Source organism: Ranitomeya imitator, chromosome 3 (genome assembly GCF_032444005.1).
Source record: "Ranitomeya imitator isolate aRanImi1 chromosome 3, aRanImi1.pri, whole genome shotgun sequence".
Taxonomy (NCBI): Eukaryota; Metazoa; Chordata; class Amphibia; order Anura; family Dendrobatidae; genus Ranitomeya; species Ranitomeya imitator.
In genome coordinates this window covers 407,691,233-407,711,862 of record NC_091284.1, presented here as the reverse complement: position 1 = coordinate 407,711,862, position 20,630 = coordinate 407,691,233, and the positions used below count along the sequence as shown (strand labels likewise).

General features: G+C 48.1%; 1 protein-coding gene across 1 annotated transcript in view; it reads left to right on the top strand.

The window, feature by feature from the left end:
• The first annotated feature begins 16,651 nt into the window (after window positions 1-16,651).
• The window catches only part of RRAGC (Ras related GTP binding C), a 37,170-nt gene continuing 33,191 nt past the window's right edge, over window positions 16,652-20,630 (top strand). Inside the window, exon 1 of the mRNA XM_069757117.1 lies at window positions 16,652-17,078. Within this exon, the coding sequence (XP_069613218.1) occupies window positions 16,893-17,078 (186 nt within the window). The 5' untranslated portion in view covers window positions 16,652-16,892. The remainder of the gene's footprint in view (window positions 17,079-20,630) is intronic.

The following is a 20,630-nucleotide window of genomic DNA, read 5'->3' as shown; positions in this document are numbered from 1 at the left end:
TAGTTTGCTGTTGTTTGACAGCAATCATCCAAGGAGGATGGTGGATTCACTCCCTTGGAGTCAATTATTAAGAGTTCGGAGAATAGCGTCTGATGAAAACAGGGTCGATCAACGGCTAGAGGATATGTGCTCCAAGTTTATAGCGAGGGGATATCCTAAAGAAGGAGTGGATAAGTTTAAAGCAAGGGCTCAAAATTCCTCACGTGAGAGTGTCCGTAAGAAAACCTCTATGAAACGCTCTTGTGAACGTATCCCGTTTGTGTCAACTTACAACTCAGCTAGTAATCGCATTAGTGGGATCCTAAAAAAACATTGGGTCCTTTTGCAACGTGGTTTACCTCTAGTTACAGGTTTCAAATCACTTCTTATGATGTCATATAGGAGGGGAAGTAATTTGGGTGACAAATTGGTTAGATCAGATATTGGTACATCAAAGATTTCATGTCAACAGAGTTTGAGTGCGCCAAGAAATGGGAATTTTCCATGTCTTGACTGTGCCTGTTGCAATAACCTGTTGAAAGGGGAATTTTTCTGTCATCCCCATACCGGGAAGAAGATTTACTTGAAAGAGAAATACACCTGTACATTGAGTTATGTTATCTATATGATCACTTGCCCGTGTGGTCTGACCTATATAGGGGAGACCACTATGGTAGTGAGAGCCCGTCCCAGTAAACATAAAAGTACCATCAGGACGGGACTTACTGAATTACCGGTCCCCAAGCATTTCGTAGAGAGTAAACATTCGGTAAACCAACTGAGATTTAGAGTTACAGACAGTGTTCCAACCCTAAGGAGGGGAAGGGATAGATTACAGATACCGTATATACTCGAGTATAAGCCGAGATTTTCAGCCCACTTTTTTGGGCTGAAAGTCACCCTCTCGGCTTATACTCGAGTCATACCCAGGGGTCGGCGGGGGAGCGGGGGCTGTCTAATTATACTCACCTGCTCCTGGCGCGGGCCCTGCAGGTCCCTGCTTCCCCGGCGCTGCAGCTTCTTCCTGTACTGAGCGGTCACATAGAGGTCACCATAGAGGTGGAGCCGCATATTCATTACTGTAATGAGCGGTAACGGTGACCGCTCACTACAGAAAGAAGCTGCAGCGACGGGGAAGCAGGGACTGCACAGACCCCAGTAGCAGGTAAGTATAACTGGGAGGGGGAGCGCTGCACGATACTCACCTGCTCGTTTCGGCGCCGCTCCATCTTCAGCAGTGGCGCTCAGGTCAGAGGGCATGGTGACGTGGTTAGTGCGCGCCCTCAGCCTGAACGCCAGTGCTGAAGATGGAGCGGTGCTGGAACGAGGAGCACATGAAAATTGAAAGGGCCGGGGGCCTGAGCGACGGAGAGGTGAGTATGTGATTTTTTTTTTTTTATCACAGCAAATGGGGCAAGTGTCTGTATGGAGCATCTATGGGACCATAACATTTGTGCAGCACTATATGTGGCCATAACGTTTGTGCAGCACTATATGGGGCCATAACGTTTGTGCAGCACTGTATGGGGCCATAACGTTTGTGCAGCACTGTATGGGGCCATAACGTTTGTACAGCACTGTATGGGGCCAAAACGTTTGTGCAGCACTGTATGGGGCCATAACGTTTGTGCAGCACTGTATGGGGCCATAACGTTTGTGCAGCACTGTATGGGGCCATAACGTTTGTGCAGCACTGTATGGGGCCATAACGTTTGTGCAGCACTGTATGGGGCCATAATGTTTGTGAAGCTCTATAAGGGGCCATAACGTTTGTGCAGCACTATATGGGGCCATAACGTTTGTGCAGCACTATATGGGGCCATAACATTTGTGCAGCACTATATGGGGCCATAATGTTTGTGCAGCACTATATGGGGCCATAACGTTTGTGCAACACTATATGGGGCAAGTGTCTGTATGGGACCATAACGTTTGTGCAGCACTGTAAGGGGCCATAACGTTTGTGCAGCACTATATGGGGCAAGTGTCTGTATTGGGCCATAATCAACGTTTGTGCAGCACTATATGGGGGAAATATCTTTATGGAGTATCTTATGGGGCCATAATCAGTATTTGTGCAGCATTATATTGGGCAAATATGTCTATCGAGCATCTTATGGGGCCATTATTAACCTTTATGCAGGATTATATGGGGCATATTTTAATATGGAGCATCTAATGGGGCCATCATAAACTTTATGGAACATTATATGGGGCTCCTGATTCAATATGGATATTCAAAAACACTTAACCTACTGATGTCTCAATTAATTCTACTTTTATTAGTATCTATTTTTACTTTTGACATTTACCAGTAGCTGCGGCATTTTCCACCCTAGGCTTATACTCGAGTCATTATGTTTTCCCAGTTTTTTTGTGGCAAAATTAGGGGGGTCGGCTTATACTCCAGTCGGCTTATACTCGAGTATATACGGTACTTAAAAAAAAAAGGAAATTAGATGGATTTACACCCTGGGCTCTTTACAACCAAGGGGCCTAAATATAGACTTTAATTTGCAGATGTGTACCCCTTAATAGGATGGTTCCTCTCTCTTAAGGTTGATGTCGTCATTATTTCTATGATGTTTTTAAGACAGTGGTGTTTTTACGTGTTTTTTATTATTAATATACAGGTCCTTCTCAAAAAATTAGCATATAGTGTTAAATTTCATTATTTACCATAATGTAATGATTACAATTAAACTTTCATATATTATAGATTCATTATCCACCAACTGAAATTTGTCAGGTCTTTTATTGTTTTAATACTGATGATTTTGGCATACAACTCCTGATAACCCAAAAAACCTGTCTCAATAAATTAGCATATCAAGAAAAGGTTCTCTAAACGACCTATTACCCTAATCTTCTGAATCAACTAATTAACTCTAAACACATGCAAAAGATACCTGAGGCTTTTATAAACTCCCTGCCTGGTTCATTACTCAAAACCCCCATCATGGGTAAGACTAGCGACCTGACAGATGTCAAGAAGGCCATCATTGACACCCTCAAGCAAGAGGGTAAGACCCAGAAAGAAATTTCTCAACAAATAGGCTGTTCCCAGAGTGCTGTATCAAGGCACCTCAATGGTAAGTCTGTTGGAAGGAAACAATGTGGCAGAAAACGCTGTACAACGAGAAGAGGAGACCGGACCCTGAGGAAGATTGTGGAGAAGGACCGATTCCAGACCTTGGGGAACCTGAGGAAGCAGTGGACTGAGTCTGGTGTGGAAACATCCAGAGCCACCGTGCACAGGCGTGTGCAGGAAATGGGCTACAGGTGCCGCATTCCCCAGGTAAAGCCACTTTTGAACCATAAACAGCGGCAGAGGCGCCTGACCTGGGCTACAGAGAAGCAGCACTGGACTGTTGCTAAGTGGTCCCAAGTTCTTTTTTCTGATGAAAGCAAATTTTGCATGTCATTCGGAAATCAAGGTGCCAGAGTCTGGAGGAAGACTGGGGAGAAGGAAATGCCAAAATGCCTGAAGTCCAGTGTCAAGTACCCACAGTCAGTGATGGTGTGGGGTGCCATGTCAGCTGCTGGTGTTGGTCCACTGTGTTTCATCAAGGGCAGGGTCAATGCAGCTAGCTATCAGGAGATTTTGGAGCACTTCATGCTTCCATCGGCTGAAATGCTTTATGGAGATGAAGATTTCATTTTTCAGCACGACCTGGCACCTGCTCACAGTGCCAACACCACTGGTAAATGGTTTACTGACCATGGTATTACTGTGCTCAATTGGCCTGCCAACTCTCCTGACCTGAACCCCATAGAGAATCTGTGGGATATTGTGAAGAGAAAGTTGAGAGACGCAAGACCCAACACTCTGGATGAGCTTAAGGCCGCTATTGAAGCATCCTGGGCCTCCATAACATCTCAGCAGTGTCACAGGCTGATTGCCTCCATGCCACGCCGCATTGAAGCAGTCATTTCTGCCAAAGGATTCCCGACCAAGTATTGAGTGCATAACTGAACATTATTATTTGTTGTTTTTTTTGTTTGTTATTAAAAAACACTTTTATTTCATTGGATGGGTGAAATATGCTAATTTATTGAGACAGGTTTTTTGGGTTATCAGGAGTTGTATGCCAAAATCATCAGTATTAAAACAATAAAAGACCTGACAAATTTCAGTTGGTGGATAATGAATCTATAATATATGAAAGTTTAATTGTAATCATTACATTATGGTAAATAATGAAATTTAACACTATATGCTAATTTTTTGAGAAGGACCTGTATGTTTTTGTCTTGTTGGATATAGGCAATGAATGTGACAGTCGGTGGACGGAGGGTTTAGGACAATTCAAGAGTTGGATTATGTGCACAATTGGTACATTGAATATATCGTATATAAAACATGGATATGTTATATCTGTTTTGACTATATTGTCTCTTGTCTGTCTGCCGACTGTCCCATTATGTTTGCCTCGTTTTTTCATTTTTATCCATCATCATATCTTTTCCATTGTTTGCGTTATCATGATATACTGCAGCCCTGTTTCTACAAAATATGTTCCCTTTTTAGGTTTCTTTCCGTTTTTAGGTTCTTTCCATTCTGTGAACTATGCATTCGTTGCTTATTGACGTCTCCCGGGTAACCGGTCTGAGTCGCGATCACATGGGACCGCTTCTGTATGACGTATGTGTGCGTCATTGCTGGGCGATCATGTGATGGGGGCACGGCTGGTATGTGGCGCTCCTGCGCTGTGGTCTCTACGAGGATCTGCGACGCAGCGGTGATGCCGAGTTATGGACGCATGGCGATGATGCAGGTATACTAAGTATTGAAGGACATGCCGGATTGGCTATTTGAGAGGCGCTATGATATATTGAATGGATAGGTTGTTTCTCCTCTTGGCGCCGCTATTTTCTATTGGACCTGGCTGGCCAGGAAGCCCACAATGTAAATGGACCTATTGGGTGAAGATCTCTATGGAAACGATGATGCATCAAGGGGATTTGCAGGATATAAGGTAAATCTGTGCTTTATTTATTTCTATATATGGATTGTTTGATTGATTTATATGGTGGATATATTATTATTGGGGATTTGTTAACCCACGTATGTCTGATGTCTGTTATGTGTTGTATTTGTGTACAGTATTTTAATATTGGCTGTGACTTGATGGTGATTGGTGCCCTGTGTGGTATCCACACTATTTAAGCCAGCCATTTGTACTATTTTGTATGCTTGAAAAAGACCAAATTGTGGTCGAAACGTCGCTTTACCATGGCTGAATAAATACTTTTACGATACTACTACACCCGGCTGGAGCGCTGTTCATTCACTTTGGAGTATATTATCTGGGATATCCAGGAAGGTTCCCTGGACATAGAACGGGCGCCCCAATGAGTGAGTACTGTCAGCCACCTTTGTATTTTCTAGATGGAGTTCAGTACTGTCAATCAAGATATGACAATTGGTAACTCTTGCACTTCCGCACGGATACTGCTGCTGCACTCACATAGTGTCATGGCCTGTGCCGCTTCTGTCTCAGACCAATGTTATTCAACAGGGGAGTACAGATAAACTATTTTATTATTATTATTATTATTATTTTCACTGACCAAATCTGAGTGTGGAGAAAAAAAATTGCAGCATGCACTAGTTTCTTCCGGAAATTGGATGACTTGCCCATTCAAGTCTATGGGTGTGTGAAAAAAAAAAATCGGATGACATGCGTAGCCACACTATAGCATCTGATTTTTACATTGCAATTCTGTAACATAGGAAACTGTTAAAGATTAGTTGCTGGGGTAAAAATAAACTAAAAATGGGTTGCACATGAATGATAAGGGAGAAAAAAAATTGTTGAGTTTTCCGGATGAAACTGAACTTTTTTTTTTTATATACACACTTGTCTGAACTTGCCCTCAGACCTCATGGTGCTAAAGTCTTGGTTCCGATGATCATCTCTGCTTCATGTTTTAATAATTATCTGTTTATCTTTACCGTCATGTGGCAATGCTCATTACTGTATGTCTTCAAAGAGTAAAAGATCTGGATTATGGTTATGGACCTCCTTCATATGATCTACTCTAGTTAAGACAGTATCTATGTGCTCCTTAACTGACACATAGTGGCCGTATGAATTTCCTATATAGAAAAATTTGCAGTGACAAAACAATACATAAATAATCTAATCAGACCTAAAATTAGTTCCTTTATACACTGCTCAAAAAATAAAGGGAACACTAAAATCCCACATCCTAGATATCATTGAATGACATTCCAGTTGTAAACCTTTATTCATTACATAGAGAAATGTGTTGAGAACAATATAACCTAAAAATGATCAACGTAAATCACAGCTAATATCCCACAGAGGTCCGGACTTGGAATGATGCTCAAAATCAAAGTGGAAAATGAAGTTACAGGCTGATCCAACTTCAGTGGAAATGCCTCAAGACAAGGAAATGATGCTCAGTAGTGTGTGTGGCCTCCACGTGAATGTATGATCTCCCTAGAATGCCTGGGCATGCTTCTGATGAGGCGGCAGATGGTCTCCTGAGGGATCTCCTCTCAGACCTGGACTAAAGCATCCACCAACTCCTGGACAGTCTGTAGTGCAACGTGACGTTGGTGGATGTTGCGAGATATGATGTCCCAGATGTGTTCCATCGGATTCAGGTCTGGGGAACGGGCGGACCAGTCCATAGCTTCAATGCCTTCATCTTGCAGGAACTGCTGACATACTCCAGCCACATGAGGTCTGGCATTGTCCTGCATTAGGAGGAACCCAGGGCCAACCGCACCAGCATATGGTCTCACAAGGGGTCTGAGGATCTCATCTCGGTACCTAATGGCAGTCAGGCTACCTCTGCCGAGCACATGGAGGGCTGTGCGGACCTCCAATAAAATGCCACCCCACAAAATTACTGACCCACTGCCAAACCGGTCATGCTGAAGGATTTTGCAGGCAGCAGATCGCTCTCTACGGCGTCTCCAGACTCTGTGATGTCTGTCACATGTGCTCAGTGTGAACTTGCTTTCATCTGTGAAGAGCACAGGGCACCAGAGGCGAATTTGCCAATCCTGGTGTTCTGTGGCAAATGCCAAGCGTCCTGCACGGTGTTGGGCTGTGAGCACAACCCCCATCTGTGGACGTCAGGCATTCAGACCATCCTCATGGAGTCGGATTCTAACAGTTTGTGCAGACAAATGCACATTTGTGGCCTGCTGGAGGTCATTCTGCAGGGCTCTGGCAGGGCTCCTCCTGTTCCTCCTTGCACAAAGGCGGAGGTAGTGGTCCTGCTGCTGGGTTGATGCTCTCCTACGGCCCCCTCCACCTCTCCTGGAGTACTGGCCTGTCTCCTGGTAGCGCCCCCAGCCTCTGGCTACTACGCTGACAGACGCAGCAAACCTCCTTGCCACAGCTCGCATTGATGTGCTATCCTGGATGAGCTGCACAACCTGAGCTGCTTGTGTGGGTTGTAGAGTCCGTCTCATGCTACCACGAGTGTGAAAGCACAACCAAAATTCAAAAGTGACCAAATCAGAAAGCATTGGTACTGAGATGTGGCCTGTGGGCCCTACCTGCAGAACCACTCCTTTATTTAGGGTGTCTTGATAATTGCCAATCATTTCCATCTGTTGTCTATTCCATTTGCACAACAGCATGTGAAATTGATTGTCAAACAGTGTTGCTTCCTAAGTGGACAGTTTGATTTCACAGAAGTTTGATTTACTTGGAGTTATATTCTGTTGTTTAAGTGTTCCCTTTATTTTTTTGAGCAGTGTAGTATGCTACATAGGGCCCACAGAAACACACATGTAAAGCAATTAATTGGATTACTCCCTTTAACTAATTCTTTATAGCTTCTTAGCTGCGTCCTCTAACCAGTTTATCCGTGAGGTTTTTGCCCTTCTGAAACAAAATGAAATTGAGGACTACCTGATTTCTCCTTTTGTTGCTATTGCTATAATGTGCCAATGATTGCTCTTGTAATGTCATCCAACAATTGACTAAAAAGAAAACATTCTGGCTCATCTGTTGTATAGAACATTTGCTCCATCCTGATGCATAGCTCTAGCAAAAGCATCAAAAATTGTTTTCTCATCATAGCCTTTGGTTAGCAATCTATTGCACAACTCCAGAGGTTGTGCCAAGAATTGATCATATTCCATATTAATTTGATGCAAGAAGTCATTGGTTGTCTAAGGAAGGTTCTGCTATGCTGAATGCATTTGGGCACATAAGGCCTCTTTCACACTTCCGTCAGTACGGGTCCGTCGCAATGCGTCGGGCTGACGTACCGACCGACGTTGTGCATTTACTGCACGACGTGGGCAGTGGATGCAGTTTTCCGACGCATCCCCGCTGCCCAATGTGCAGTCTGGGGAAGAGGATGCGGAGCTTCAGCAGCGCATGCGCGATCGAAAATGGCGGACGCGACGTACAAAAAAGTTACATTGAACTTTTTTTGTGACGACGGTCCGCCAAAACACGACAGATCCATCGCACGACGGACACGACGTGTGGCAATCCGTCGCGATCCGTCGCTAATACAAGTCTATGGGCAAAAACCGCATCCACATTTGCAGGATCCGTTTTTTGCCCAAAACGACGGATAGCGATGTATTGCAAAAAACAGAAGTGTGAAAGAGGCCTTCGTTTTTAAGATCTGCTGCTCGCTTCGTAATTGCCGACCAAGGATGTCCGAGATGTGCTTAATGGGAGACGAGTCCCAGAGAGGCTGCAGACCATGGGAGCACGTTTAGGCAACACAGGCTGCTCACAGTAGCACCGGCAACCTGCAGCCCACCATTGTCATATTGAAAAGTGCCTTCTAGGACACTTTGGAGAAATGGCTGTACCATTGGTTCCACCACCAAGTCAATGTAAATCTGAGCTTTTAGCATACCTGAAATGAAGACTAGAGGAGCTTGGCTACCATACATCTTGCCATAATCTCTGGAATAGGACTAGTGTGATGGTCCCTCGTGATGGCTTCTTGATGGGATTGTCTATGTGATCTCAGCAGATTAGAAGAATGGTGCATAGTCATCTTTTCTGTGCTTCAAGTGAAATTGGAAATCACGCATCAAGCCTAAGGCATCAACTAGTGCCTACACAACTGTTCAGATGTTGTTTGCACGACACTGAGGTACAAGCCTAACGTTCAGCTGCACGTGTTCCATTGACCTCATATCACCACTCTGAAAGACTAAAATATTGCAGAGCAAGACCGTAATGGAGGCTGGAGTTATGATCTATGCTTTTCAGTGACGAGTCCTGCTTTTCCCTTGGATGTAATGATGGCCATAGATGGATCTGAGGACCATGTGGGCAACATCATGAAGAGGCACTTCTGACAGAATGTAATCATGAGCTGTTTTCCAACATGGCAACTCCAGGCTACTTGTTATTGTGCTACTGTGCGCAGCCTGGTGGGATAAACATGCTACCACGGTCTGCAGCTTCTCCGGACTTATCTCCCATCTAGGATGTTCTTGGTCGGTAATTAGAAAGGCAGCTGCCGGAAGTGGATCTTGATGATTTGCCTGCACAAGTACATTCAGCGTAGCAGATCATTCCTCTGACAATCATTAATAACCTCATTGATAATATGCCAAGGTGTTTAACCCCTTACCGGCATCGGACGTACTATACCGTCCGATGCCGGCTCCCCTGCTTTGATGCAGGACTCCGCGGTGAGCCCGCACCAAAGCCGGGACATGTCAGCCCGCACCTATTAACTAGTTAAATGCCGCTGTCAAACGCAGACAGCGGCATTTAACTACCGCTTCCGGCCGGGCGGCCGGAAATGATGTCATCGCCGACCCCCGTCACATGATCGGGGGTCGGCGATGCTTGTATATTGTAACCATAGAGGTCCTTGAGACCTCTATGGTTACTGATTGCCCGTCGCTGTGAGCGCCACCCTGTGGTCGGCGCTCACAGCACACGTGCAATTCTGCTACATAGCAGCGATCAGCAGATCGCTGCTATGTAGCAGAGCCGATCGAGTTGTGCCTGCTTCTAGCCTCTCATGGAGGCTATTGAAGCATGGCAAAAGTTAAAAAAAAAACTTTAAAAAAATGTGAAAAAAAAAAAAAACATAAAAGTTTAAATCACCCCCCTTTCGCCCCAATCAAAATAAATCAATAAAAAAAAATATCAAATCTACGCATATTTGGTATCGCCGCGCTCAGAATCGCCCGATCTATCAAATAAAAAAAAGTATTAACCTGATCGCTAAACAGCGTAGCGGGAAAAAAACTCGAAACGCCAGAATTACGTTTTTTTGGTCGCCGCGACATTGCATTAAAATGCAATAACGGGCGATCAAAAGAACGTATCTGCACCGAAATGCTATCATTAAAAACGTCATCTCGGCACGCAAAAAATAAGCCCTCAACGACCCCAGATGATGAAAAATGGAGACGCTACGAGTATCGGAAAATGGCGCAATTTTTTTTTTTTTTTTTTTTAGCAAAGTTTGGAATTTTTTTTCACCACTTAGATAAAAAATAACCTAGTCATGTTTGGTGTCTATGAACTCGTAATGACCTGGAGAATCATAATGGCAGGTCATTTTTAGCATTTAGTGAACCTAGCAAAAAAGCCAAACAAAAAACCAATGTGGGATTGCACTTTTTTTGCAATTTCACCGCACTTGGAATTTTTTTCCCGTTTTCTAGTACACGACATGCTAAAACCAATGATGTCGTTCAAAAGTACAACTCGTCCCGCAAAAAATAAGCCCTCACATGGCCAAATTGACGGAAAAATAAAAAAGTTATGGCTCTGGGAAGGAGGGGAGCGAAAAACGAACACGGAAAAACGAAAAATCCCCCGGTCATGAAGGGGTTAAGTGCAAGGATTTTATTCTTGATGATGAATAAAATTCCTTTTTTTTATTGTTTACATATTCGTAAAGTCTATCTATCCTGTGACTTCCATAGTGCCATAACTTTTCCTTCTTGATGCTGCAGATGCAATATGGAAGAGAGTGCATATGAGTATATGTAATATACGTTGACATAGCAGCGACTGTGATGTCGTGAGTAAAGCACATGACTGCTGCAGCCAATCACTGGGCCCACTGGCTATGCCATAGTAGGTATCACAAGACTCCTGAGCTCAGTGACTGGCTGCAGCGGTCACGTGCACTGTAGATGTGATGTCACCGATGCTGTCATGTGAACCAACAGCGGAGAAGCAGCACCAAGTTTCTTACACAGACTGCATTTTGTAAAGCTGGAGAACCACATTATGCCCTGTCTGGGGTGTGTATTGGTGAGTGATGCCAGTTAGCGCTGTATGGTAAGAATTGTGCCTCAGCCCAGCGCTGTACAGTGGCGATGTGGACACCGTGCAGTATATGGCGGTGTGAATGAGCTTTGTATGGGGGAGGGGTAAGAAAACAACAAGGATCCCTAAAATATAACTTTTAATAGAAAAAGTTAAAAGACTCTATTATTCATAATAATGTTAAAAAAGTAGGAAGACAATTAATGTTCCTCAAAAAGACCCTAAATCGTACTACAATGTATCCTGCCTGACAGTGGAGGTTGGCACCCTAATTTACTGCGGTAGGCGCCCCCACTCCTTGACTGCTCACCTGGTGAGCCCTACAGCGCATCCCTATAGTAACACCTGCCTGGCAGTGGAGGTCGACACCCTAAAAAATGAGGATAGGTGCCCCCACTCAGCGGTGGCTGACCCTAGGGTCCCTTACAGTCCCTACAACCGAGATAGACAAAAGCAATGTCCCAACAACACCCTGGTACCCGTAAGAAGAAAAAGAAAAAAATGAAAAAAACAATCAAAAAAGTAACAAAACAAAAAATAATAATTCAGATATCTCTCAGGGAGTAATAATAACCAGAAAAAAGCTGATACAAAACTCAGCAACTTGACCCAAGAAAACTAGACGGGTAAGCAGAATGCATATATATAAAATTTTGTCCCAGCGAGATATTTTACAGCATAAGAGTGCACAATGTGAAGGTACAATCATCCAGTCACAAATGTTTATAAATTAGATACATGCACCCATCTACTTGCTGCAAAGTCCCATCCTGTTTACCGAAACGGTCCAATATAGGGATAAGATAATAGACCAAGCGCTAGTCGGCGTCTGTTATACCACCACAGGATGTGACCAATTTACCAGAGATTATTCCAATAATAATAGCCATAGATGGGTTTTCCAGATACCAAGAAAATAAATGATGGAAAAAATATTGAAAAAAGCCCCCCAACACAGCAAATGTCTATTGGAAAGACACAATCGTCTTATTTAAGGAAGGAAGCAATGCAACATGTCAAATCTGTACTCATCTATTTGCTGCGGTGTCCCATCCTGTTATCCACAAAACCCAGGTGTAAAGATGGGATAGTAGAAACGGCAATGATCAATGTCTTTTAGGAGGTCCCGACGCATTTCCCCCCCCATTGGGAATGATGGGGGTTCATCAGGGGTTCAGCAGCCACGTAAAAAATAAAGGAGCTCCTTAAATAAGACGATTGTGGGATTCTTTAGGGCAGTGGTTCTCAACCTTTCTAATGCCGTGACCCTGCAATACAGTTCCTCATGTTGCGGTGACCCCCAACCCAAAAAATAATTTTGGTGGCTACTTTAAAACTGTAATTTTATTAGTTATGATTCGGAATGTAAATATCTGATATGCATTATGTATTGTATTCTCATTGCTACAAATCAAACATAATAAATAATCACAAAAACAATTACCGTATATACTCGAGGAGGCTGCGGCACCGAAGATCAGCTGTCCGGGGGAAGGAGCGGGACGGCGGGAGCAGGTAAGTATGTCATATTTACCTTCCCTCGTTCCACACGCCGGGCGCCGCTCCATCTTCCCGGCGTCTCTCCGCACTGACTGTTCAGGTCAGAGGGCGCGATGACGCATATAGTGTGCGCGCCGCCCTCTGCCTGATCAGTCAGTGCGGAGAGACGCCGGGAAGATGGCGCCAAGGAGCTGCAAGCAAGAGAGGTGAGTATGTGTTTTTTTATTTTTTTATTGCAGCAGCACAGATTTATGTGGAGCATTCTATGGGGCAATGGTGCAGAGCACTATATGGCACAGCTGTGGGGCAATGGTGCAGAGCACTATATGGCACAGCTGTGGGGCAATGGTGCAGAGCACTATATGGCAGAGCTATGGGGCAACAGTGCAGGGCACTATATGGCAGAGCTATGGGGCAACGGTGCAGAGCACTGTATATATGGCACAGCTTTATGTGGAGTATCTATCTGGGGCAACGGTGCAGAGCATTGTATCAGTGTATTTTCTTTTCTTAATATTCTTTTCTACACGATTCATTGTCATGAGACGGTTTCCTAAAAAAAAAAAAAAGATGGTCGCGTCTAAAGAGCTTGTTAAAGTTTCCTATTATTTACTATTCCCTGTGTTGTTTTCTATTACACACCTATTACTATGACCAGGAGGCCGTATTCACATGCTTACAGCGCACCTGTCACCCCCTTTGACCCTATGAAGCTGCTGCCATTACCTTGTGGGTGCAGTGAATAGCATCCTTATACAATGGGGCTCTTCACTCGTCCAGGTCACGGAGTCACCGACATGTTCCCACTCTCAAATCAAACTCTCCAATACAAATCTATGGGTCCGTGAAAAAAAAAAGATCCAACAGCGCTCGGATGAAAAACCTCCATTTTTTAAATCCAAGAAAACGTGCGGGAACAAAGCCCAAACTCTGATGAAGAACACTGATGAGTCTTGGGCAGATTTTTGCATAGATGAGTGCAGTCTGCCTGAGCCAGCGGGGGACGGTCGGGACCCCTGGGTGCAGCATGTGAGCGGCATTGTCGGGATGGCACGTACAACATGGAGACGACCCCCATCTAATAAGTGTCCACAGACGTCTCTCCCCCCACGGGGATCATCTGCTAGCACGGAGCAAAGGTGCAAAAGTGACCAGCTAGAGAGGGGTCCAACCTGACCGCTGCCGCCCCTATAACATCCATATCCCCTGATAGGACGTATGAGCAATGGCAGCTTGGGCCGGACGGACGGTGCAGAACGTCTCATCAGACACCGGACAGCACACAACTGACCCCAATGCTCCAGGAGGGCCAGCAGCACCCTCACCCCCTTCAGTACCACCTTGGACCATGTGTAGAGGGGGCGACCGTGTCGCGGAGTCATGTGAGGACAGGGGCTCAGGGCCACAGGTTGCTGCCTGCTAGGAGCCCCCGGTATAAGGGCAGACATCATGGCTCCGCACCATCCAGGACTGCCAGACACAACAACACAGCTGCCGACCACCACCGCCCCCAGATCGCATGCCGAGGGCCGGCTCAGCGGCCACACACAGCGAATGGGTTCATCAAAACAGAGACTAATGTCCTGGCTGCCGGGTGCTCCGCTCACCTTCCTGGGCTTCTCCTCCAGGAGCTTCATTCACGCCCTGCTACTCTACCAACGCTGAGCCTTGGAGTCTTCCTGCCGCCCGCTACGAGGCCCGCGGTGTCCAGCGGTGACTTTACCGGAGCTGAACCGGCCCCGGCGACAACTTCCGGGGCAGCTGCCAGGCGACAGGGAAGGAAGACGAGCGCAGAGCAAGAACTGCTGGTCAGACAGGAGCAGACGAGCGGGGAACGGATCGAGCGGTAGATCCGTGTGCAATAGCGCTAGTGAGGCTGGACAGGGCTAGTGAGGCTGGACAGGACTCTCTGGTGGCGACCCCTGTGTTTTGGTCGTTCGACCCCCCTCGGGGTCGCGACCCCCAGGTTGAGAACCGCTGCTTTAGGGATTTAAAGGGTGAGCCGTCGAGGAGTGGGGGCGCCTACCGCAGTAAATTAGGGTGCCAACCTCCACTGTCAGGCACCATACATTGTAGTACGATTTAGGGTCTTTTTGAGGTACGTTAATTGTCTTCCTACTTTTGTAACATTATTATGAATAATAGAGTCTTTTAACTTTTTCTATTAAAAGTTATATTTTAGGGATCCTTGTTGTTTTCTTGTTTTTTTCTTAGGATTCTGATTTATTACATGTGGTTTTTTTGTATGGGGGAGGGGTACAGGGACAGTAATGGCTGATCACTGGGGACACATGAGTGACCAGGCTCTCTGGGAAACTATGTATAGTGTGGGGCAGGGGTACTGGGACACTATGGCTGGTCACTGGGGACAGGAGTGACCAGGCTCTCTGGGGTACTATGTATAGTGTGGGGGAGGGGTACTGAGACACTATGGCTGGTCACTGGGGACAGGAGTGACCAGGCTCTCTGGGATACTATGTATAGTGTGGGGGAGGGGAGCTGGGACACTATGGCTGGTCACTGGGGACAGGAGTGACCAGGCTCTCTGGGGTACTATGTATAGTGTGGGGGAGGGGAGCTGGGACACTATGGCTGGTCACTGGGGACAGGAGTGACCAGGCTCTCTGGGGTACTATGTATAGTGTGGGGGAGGGGAGCTGGGACACTATGGCTGGTCACTGGGGACAGGAGTGACCAGGCTCTCTGGGGTACTATGTATAGTGTGGGGGAGGGGTACTGAGACACTATGGCTGGTCACTGGGGACAGGAGTGACCAGGCTCTCTGGGGTACTATGTATAGTGTGGGGGAGGGGTACTGGGACACTATGGCTGGTCACTGGGGACACGAGTGACCAGGCTCTCTGGGGTACTATGTATAGTGTGGGGGAGGGGTACTGAGACACTATGGCTGGTCACTGGGGACAGGAGTGACCAGGCTCTCTGGGATACTATGTATAGTGTGGGGGAGGGGTACTGAGACACTATGGCTGGTCACTGGGGACAGGAGTGACCAGGCTCTCTGGGATACTATGTATAGTGTGGGGGAGGGGTACTGAGACACTATGGCTGGTCACTGGGGACAGGAGTGACCAGGCTCTCTGGGATACTATGTATAGTGTGGGGGAGGGGTACTGGGACACTATGGCTGGTCACTGGGGACAGGAGTGACCAGGCTCTCTGGGATACTATGTATAGTGTGGGGGAGGGGTACTGAGACACTATGGCTGGTCACTGGGGACAGGAGTGACCAGGCTCTCTGGGATACTATGTATAGTGTGGGGGAGGGGTACTGGGACACTATGGCTGGTCACTGGGGACAGGAGTGACCAGGCTCTCTGGGATACTATGTATAGTGTGGGGGAGGGGTACTGGGACACTATGGCTGGTCACTGGGGACAGGAGTGACCAGGCTCTCTGGGGTACTATGTATAGTGTGGGGGAGGGGTACTGAGACACTATGGCTGGTCACTGGGGACAGGAGTGACCAGGCTCTCTGGGATACTATGTATAGTGTGGGGGAGGGGAGCTGGGACACTATGGCTGGGTGCAGCTATCACTGGGGACACGAGTGACCAGGACTTTCTGAGACCGGGCTCCTCGCTGCTATCAGGGATACTATGTATATATACTATGTGTAGTACGGCCTACACGCAGCATGCTGGCACACGTGACCCTCACAATGGGCGCTGCTTACTCTGCACTTAATAGTGCCGATCATCTAGGTTAAAGGTCACGTGTGACACCCTCACCCCCGCCACTGTGCATTCGGTCAGGTGATTGCCAGCCACATGATCCTGATACAACCTAGTTTGCTCAGGGACTTTGGTGAATGACTAGAGTTGTCAACCAATCAGACAGCCGCAAGCCGTGAGCCACTGACCAATGAGGAGGCGCTACGCAAAAAACTGGGCGTGCGCTCCTCTGAGGGTTTGGTAGCTACTAGCTATAGGAAAAAGAAACCGAGAGCGGAGTAATTATCTCCCGGTACGAGAATAACAATACGAGAAGGCTCGGATCAGCTATCCTACCACTCGCCGCCAGGCGGAGCAGGTCTGCGGAGAACGGGCTACCGGGAGCCGCGCGTCACGTGACAGTGCTGGCCGGATTATGGTGACCGGAACAAGGCGCCTGCGTCTATAACAGCCCGCAATGTCTATTCAGTACTCTGTGGAGGAGCCGATGTCCGGCAGCTACGGGGTTGCCGACTCTTTCCCCAAGGACTTTGGTTACGGGGCTGATGAGTCGGAAATGGACGAGACTTCCACAGCGTCAGACAGCAAGCCCCGGATTCTCCTCATGGGCATGAGGCGCAGCGGCAAGTCCTCCATCCAGAAGGTGAGGCGGGGACTACAGCTCCCAGCAGGCAGTGCCTATGCGGACACATTGGCATTCCTGCCAGGAGACGTGCGGTGCGGCCGGCTCCATCCCCGGTGTGAGCGGGTGGTGTCCGTGTGAGGGGGGCTGGTCACTTCCCGTGGGAGCGCCGAGAAGGAGCCGCGTCCTCAGGGCTCCCATGGAAACGGCAATGTTCCAGACGGTAGGGATATTTGTGAACACGTTACCGACCACCGGGACCCCCACTGATCCCCAGGGCTGTGTATGAAGGGGCTAGGGAGTAAGCTCCTGACCCCTGGGGCCCCCACTGATCCCCAGAGCCAGGGCTGTGTATGAAGGGACTAGGGAATAAGCTCCTGACCCCTGGGGCCCCCACTGATCCCCAGAGCCAGGGCTGTGTATGAAGGGACTAGGGAATAAGCTCCCGACCACCGGGACCCCCACTGATCCCCAAAGCCAGGGCTGTGTATGAAGGGGCTAGGGAATAAGCTCCTGACCCCTGGGGCCCCCACTGATCCCCAGAGCCAGGGCTGTGTATGAAGGGGCTAGGGAGTAAGCTCCCGACCACCGGGACCCCCACTGATCCCCAGAGCCAGGGCTGTGTATGAAGGGACTAGGGAATAAGCTCCCGCCACCGGGACCCCCACTGATCCCCAGAGCCAGGGCTGTGTATGAAGGGGCTAGGGAATAAGCTCCTGACCCCTGGGGCCCCCACTGATCCCCAGAGCCAGGGCTGTGTATGAAGGGACTAGGGAATAAGCTCCCGACCACCGGGACCCCCACTGATCCCCAAAGCCAGGGCTGTGTATGAAGGGGCTAGGGAGTAAGCTCCCGACCACCGGGACCCCCACTGATCCCCAGAGCCAGGGCTGTGTATGAAGGGACTAGGGAATAAGCTCCCGCCACCGGGACCCCCACTGATCCCCAGAGCCAGGGCTGTGTATGAAGGGGCTAGGGAATAAGCTCCCGACCACCGGGACCCCCACTGATCCCCAAAGCCAGGGCTGTGTATGAAGGGGCTAGGGAGTAAGCTCCCGACCACCGGGACCCCCACTGATCCCCAGAGCCAGGGCTGTGTATGAAGGGACTAGGGAATAAGCTCCCGCCACCGGGACCCCCACTGATCCCCAGAGCCAGGGCTGTGTATGAAGGGACTAGGGAATAAGCTCCCGCCACCGGGACCCCCACTGATCCCCAGAGCCAGGGCTGTGTATGAAGGGGCTAGGGAATAAGCTCCTGACCCCTGGGGCCCCCACTGATCCCCAGAGCTGTGTATGAAGGGACTAGGGAATAAGCTCCCGACCACCGGGACCCCCACTGATCCCCAAAGCCAGGGCTGTGTATGAAGGGGCTAGGGAATAAGCTCCCGACCACCGGGACCCCCACTGATCCCCAGAGCCAGGGCTGTGTATGAAGGGGCTAGGGAATAAGCTCCCGACCACCGGGACCCCCACTGATCCCCAGAGCCAGGGCTGTGTATGAAGGGGCTAGGGAGTAAGCTCCCGACCACCGGGACCCCCACCGATCCCCAGAGCCAGGGCTGTGTATGAAGGGGCTAGGGAGTAAGCTCCCGACCACCGGGACCCCCACCGATCCCCAGAGCCAGGGCTGTGTATGAAGGGGCTAGGGAATAAGCTCCCGACCACCGGGACCCCCACTGATCCCCAGAGCCAGGGCTGTGTATGAAGGGGCTAGGGAATAAGCTCCCGACCACCGGGACCCCCACTGATCCCCAGAGCCAGGGCTGTGTATGAAGGGGCTAGGGAATAAGCTCCTGACCCCTGGGGCCCCCACTGATCCCGAGAGCCAGGGCTGTGTATGAAGGGGCTAGGGAATAAGCTCCCGACCACCGGGACCCCCACTGATCCCCAGAGCCAGGGCTGTGTATGAAGGGGCTAGGGAATAAGCTCCTGACCCCTGGGGCCCCCACTGATCCCGAGAGCCAGGGTTCTGAAGATCCCTTTGTGAATGAAGTAGTGGCTTATCCATGTGATGGGGTATAATATCCTGATTGCTGGCACCCCCACTGATCCCGAGAAACATGTCTCTGAAGGGCCCTCTGTGAATAAAGCTGTGATTAATCCATGGGGTAGGAGATAAGTTCCCATTTGGTGGGGTCTCAGCAGTCAGACCCCACTCATGTTCTCTGCCACGCGATTCATTCTCTATGGGACCTCCTGAGATAGCGGAGTGCTGGTCCTTGGCACTCCTGTGAATGGATGCATACATAGCACATGATTGACCAGCACTCTATTCTACTGGGGCTCTGAGCGCACCAGTCTCAGGTCTGGTGGGAGTTTCAGCCCTCGGACCCTCTGTGATCAGGAAGTTATCCGCTGTCCTACAGACGGGACCACTTCCAAACTTGAGAATACCTCTGTAATTCTCCCATACTGATCCGAGTAGTGACCAGAAGTTTTGTCCATTTCAGGGCTGGATAACTATTATTGTTACAAAATGCGCTTTCTAACTTTCTAGGAAATCCGTGTATGCTTTAGTGGTATATTGGCTTTTATGTATTTTAAGGAGTTGTCAATTACTATAAAAACGGATCACCCAACCTATGTCCTAACTGCAAAATGGCGCCATGGAAACAGTGGGTGCAGGCTCCGGAGCTGAAACACTGCTCACACCTCTGCCAATACTGTGCCCTGCTTTTTTGCATTGTGGATTGAAGTGTGGCCTGCTTTTGTTTAGACCCATTATTGGAAAATCGCTATCGATGAGTGGGGGCAGACATGTCGCTCCCGGAATAGCTTGGATCTGTTCAGTGTGTAGTGTCCAGTCTCTGGTACTGATGTGAGTAGCAGCTGAGTGCCAGTACTCGGGAATGGCCAGTACGCAGTGTGCTGAGCTCTGCTATTCCGGCACCAGAGCTGATTAATGGGGGGCCTGGTGCTGGTCATCAGTATTGTAGTAGTGGGCAGCCCCTTTGAAACACACTTGTTGAATAATGCCAGATTCTGCAAATTGCTGATGTCAGTTTCTTGCACTTTTCATCGCTGCTTGCTGTTAGTGAATGGAATCAATCATGTAATTTTCAGCAAGGCTCTCCTTACGCCACACATGGTGGTATTGTAGGCTCCATCAAGAAAACATTTGCTGGGAATGCCAAGTGGGTTTTGCAGGTGACTATGGCATTTCTGCAGTTTAGTGGATCTGCATATGGATAGGACCTGTTCGGTGGTGCCAATCTGCATGTGGTGTGCCACCTATTCAGGCGGGCTTCAAATCTTCCCTCCCGGGGAATTAACAGCAGTTTGTATTTGTGGGCTAATCTGGGACAAAAACAAACTGCACCAATCTGTAAATTAATTCTGTAAATGCACTGCACGTTTGGGTATGTGCACGCGCAGCCTTTTTTATGAGGGTTCTGCCTGGAATCCGCCATAGAAAGTGCTCAATAAACTTAACACACAGCAATGAAAAAACACTTGCTTCACATCTGTTCCTTATTTTATTTTTACTTTTTTTTTTATACCACCTTTCAAGCTTCAAAAGTTGTGAAGTGACCTGACCGTTCTTCACCTGGCTTCCAATAACCACTTCAGG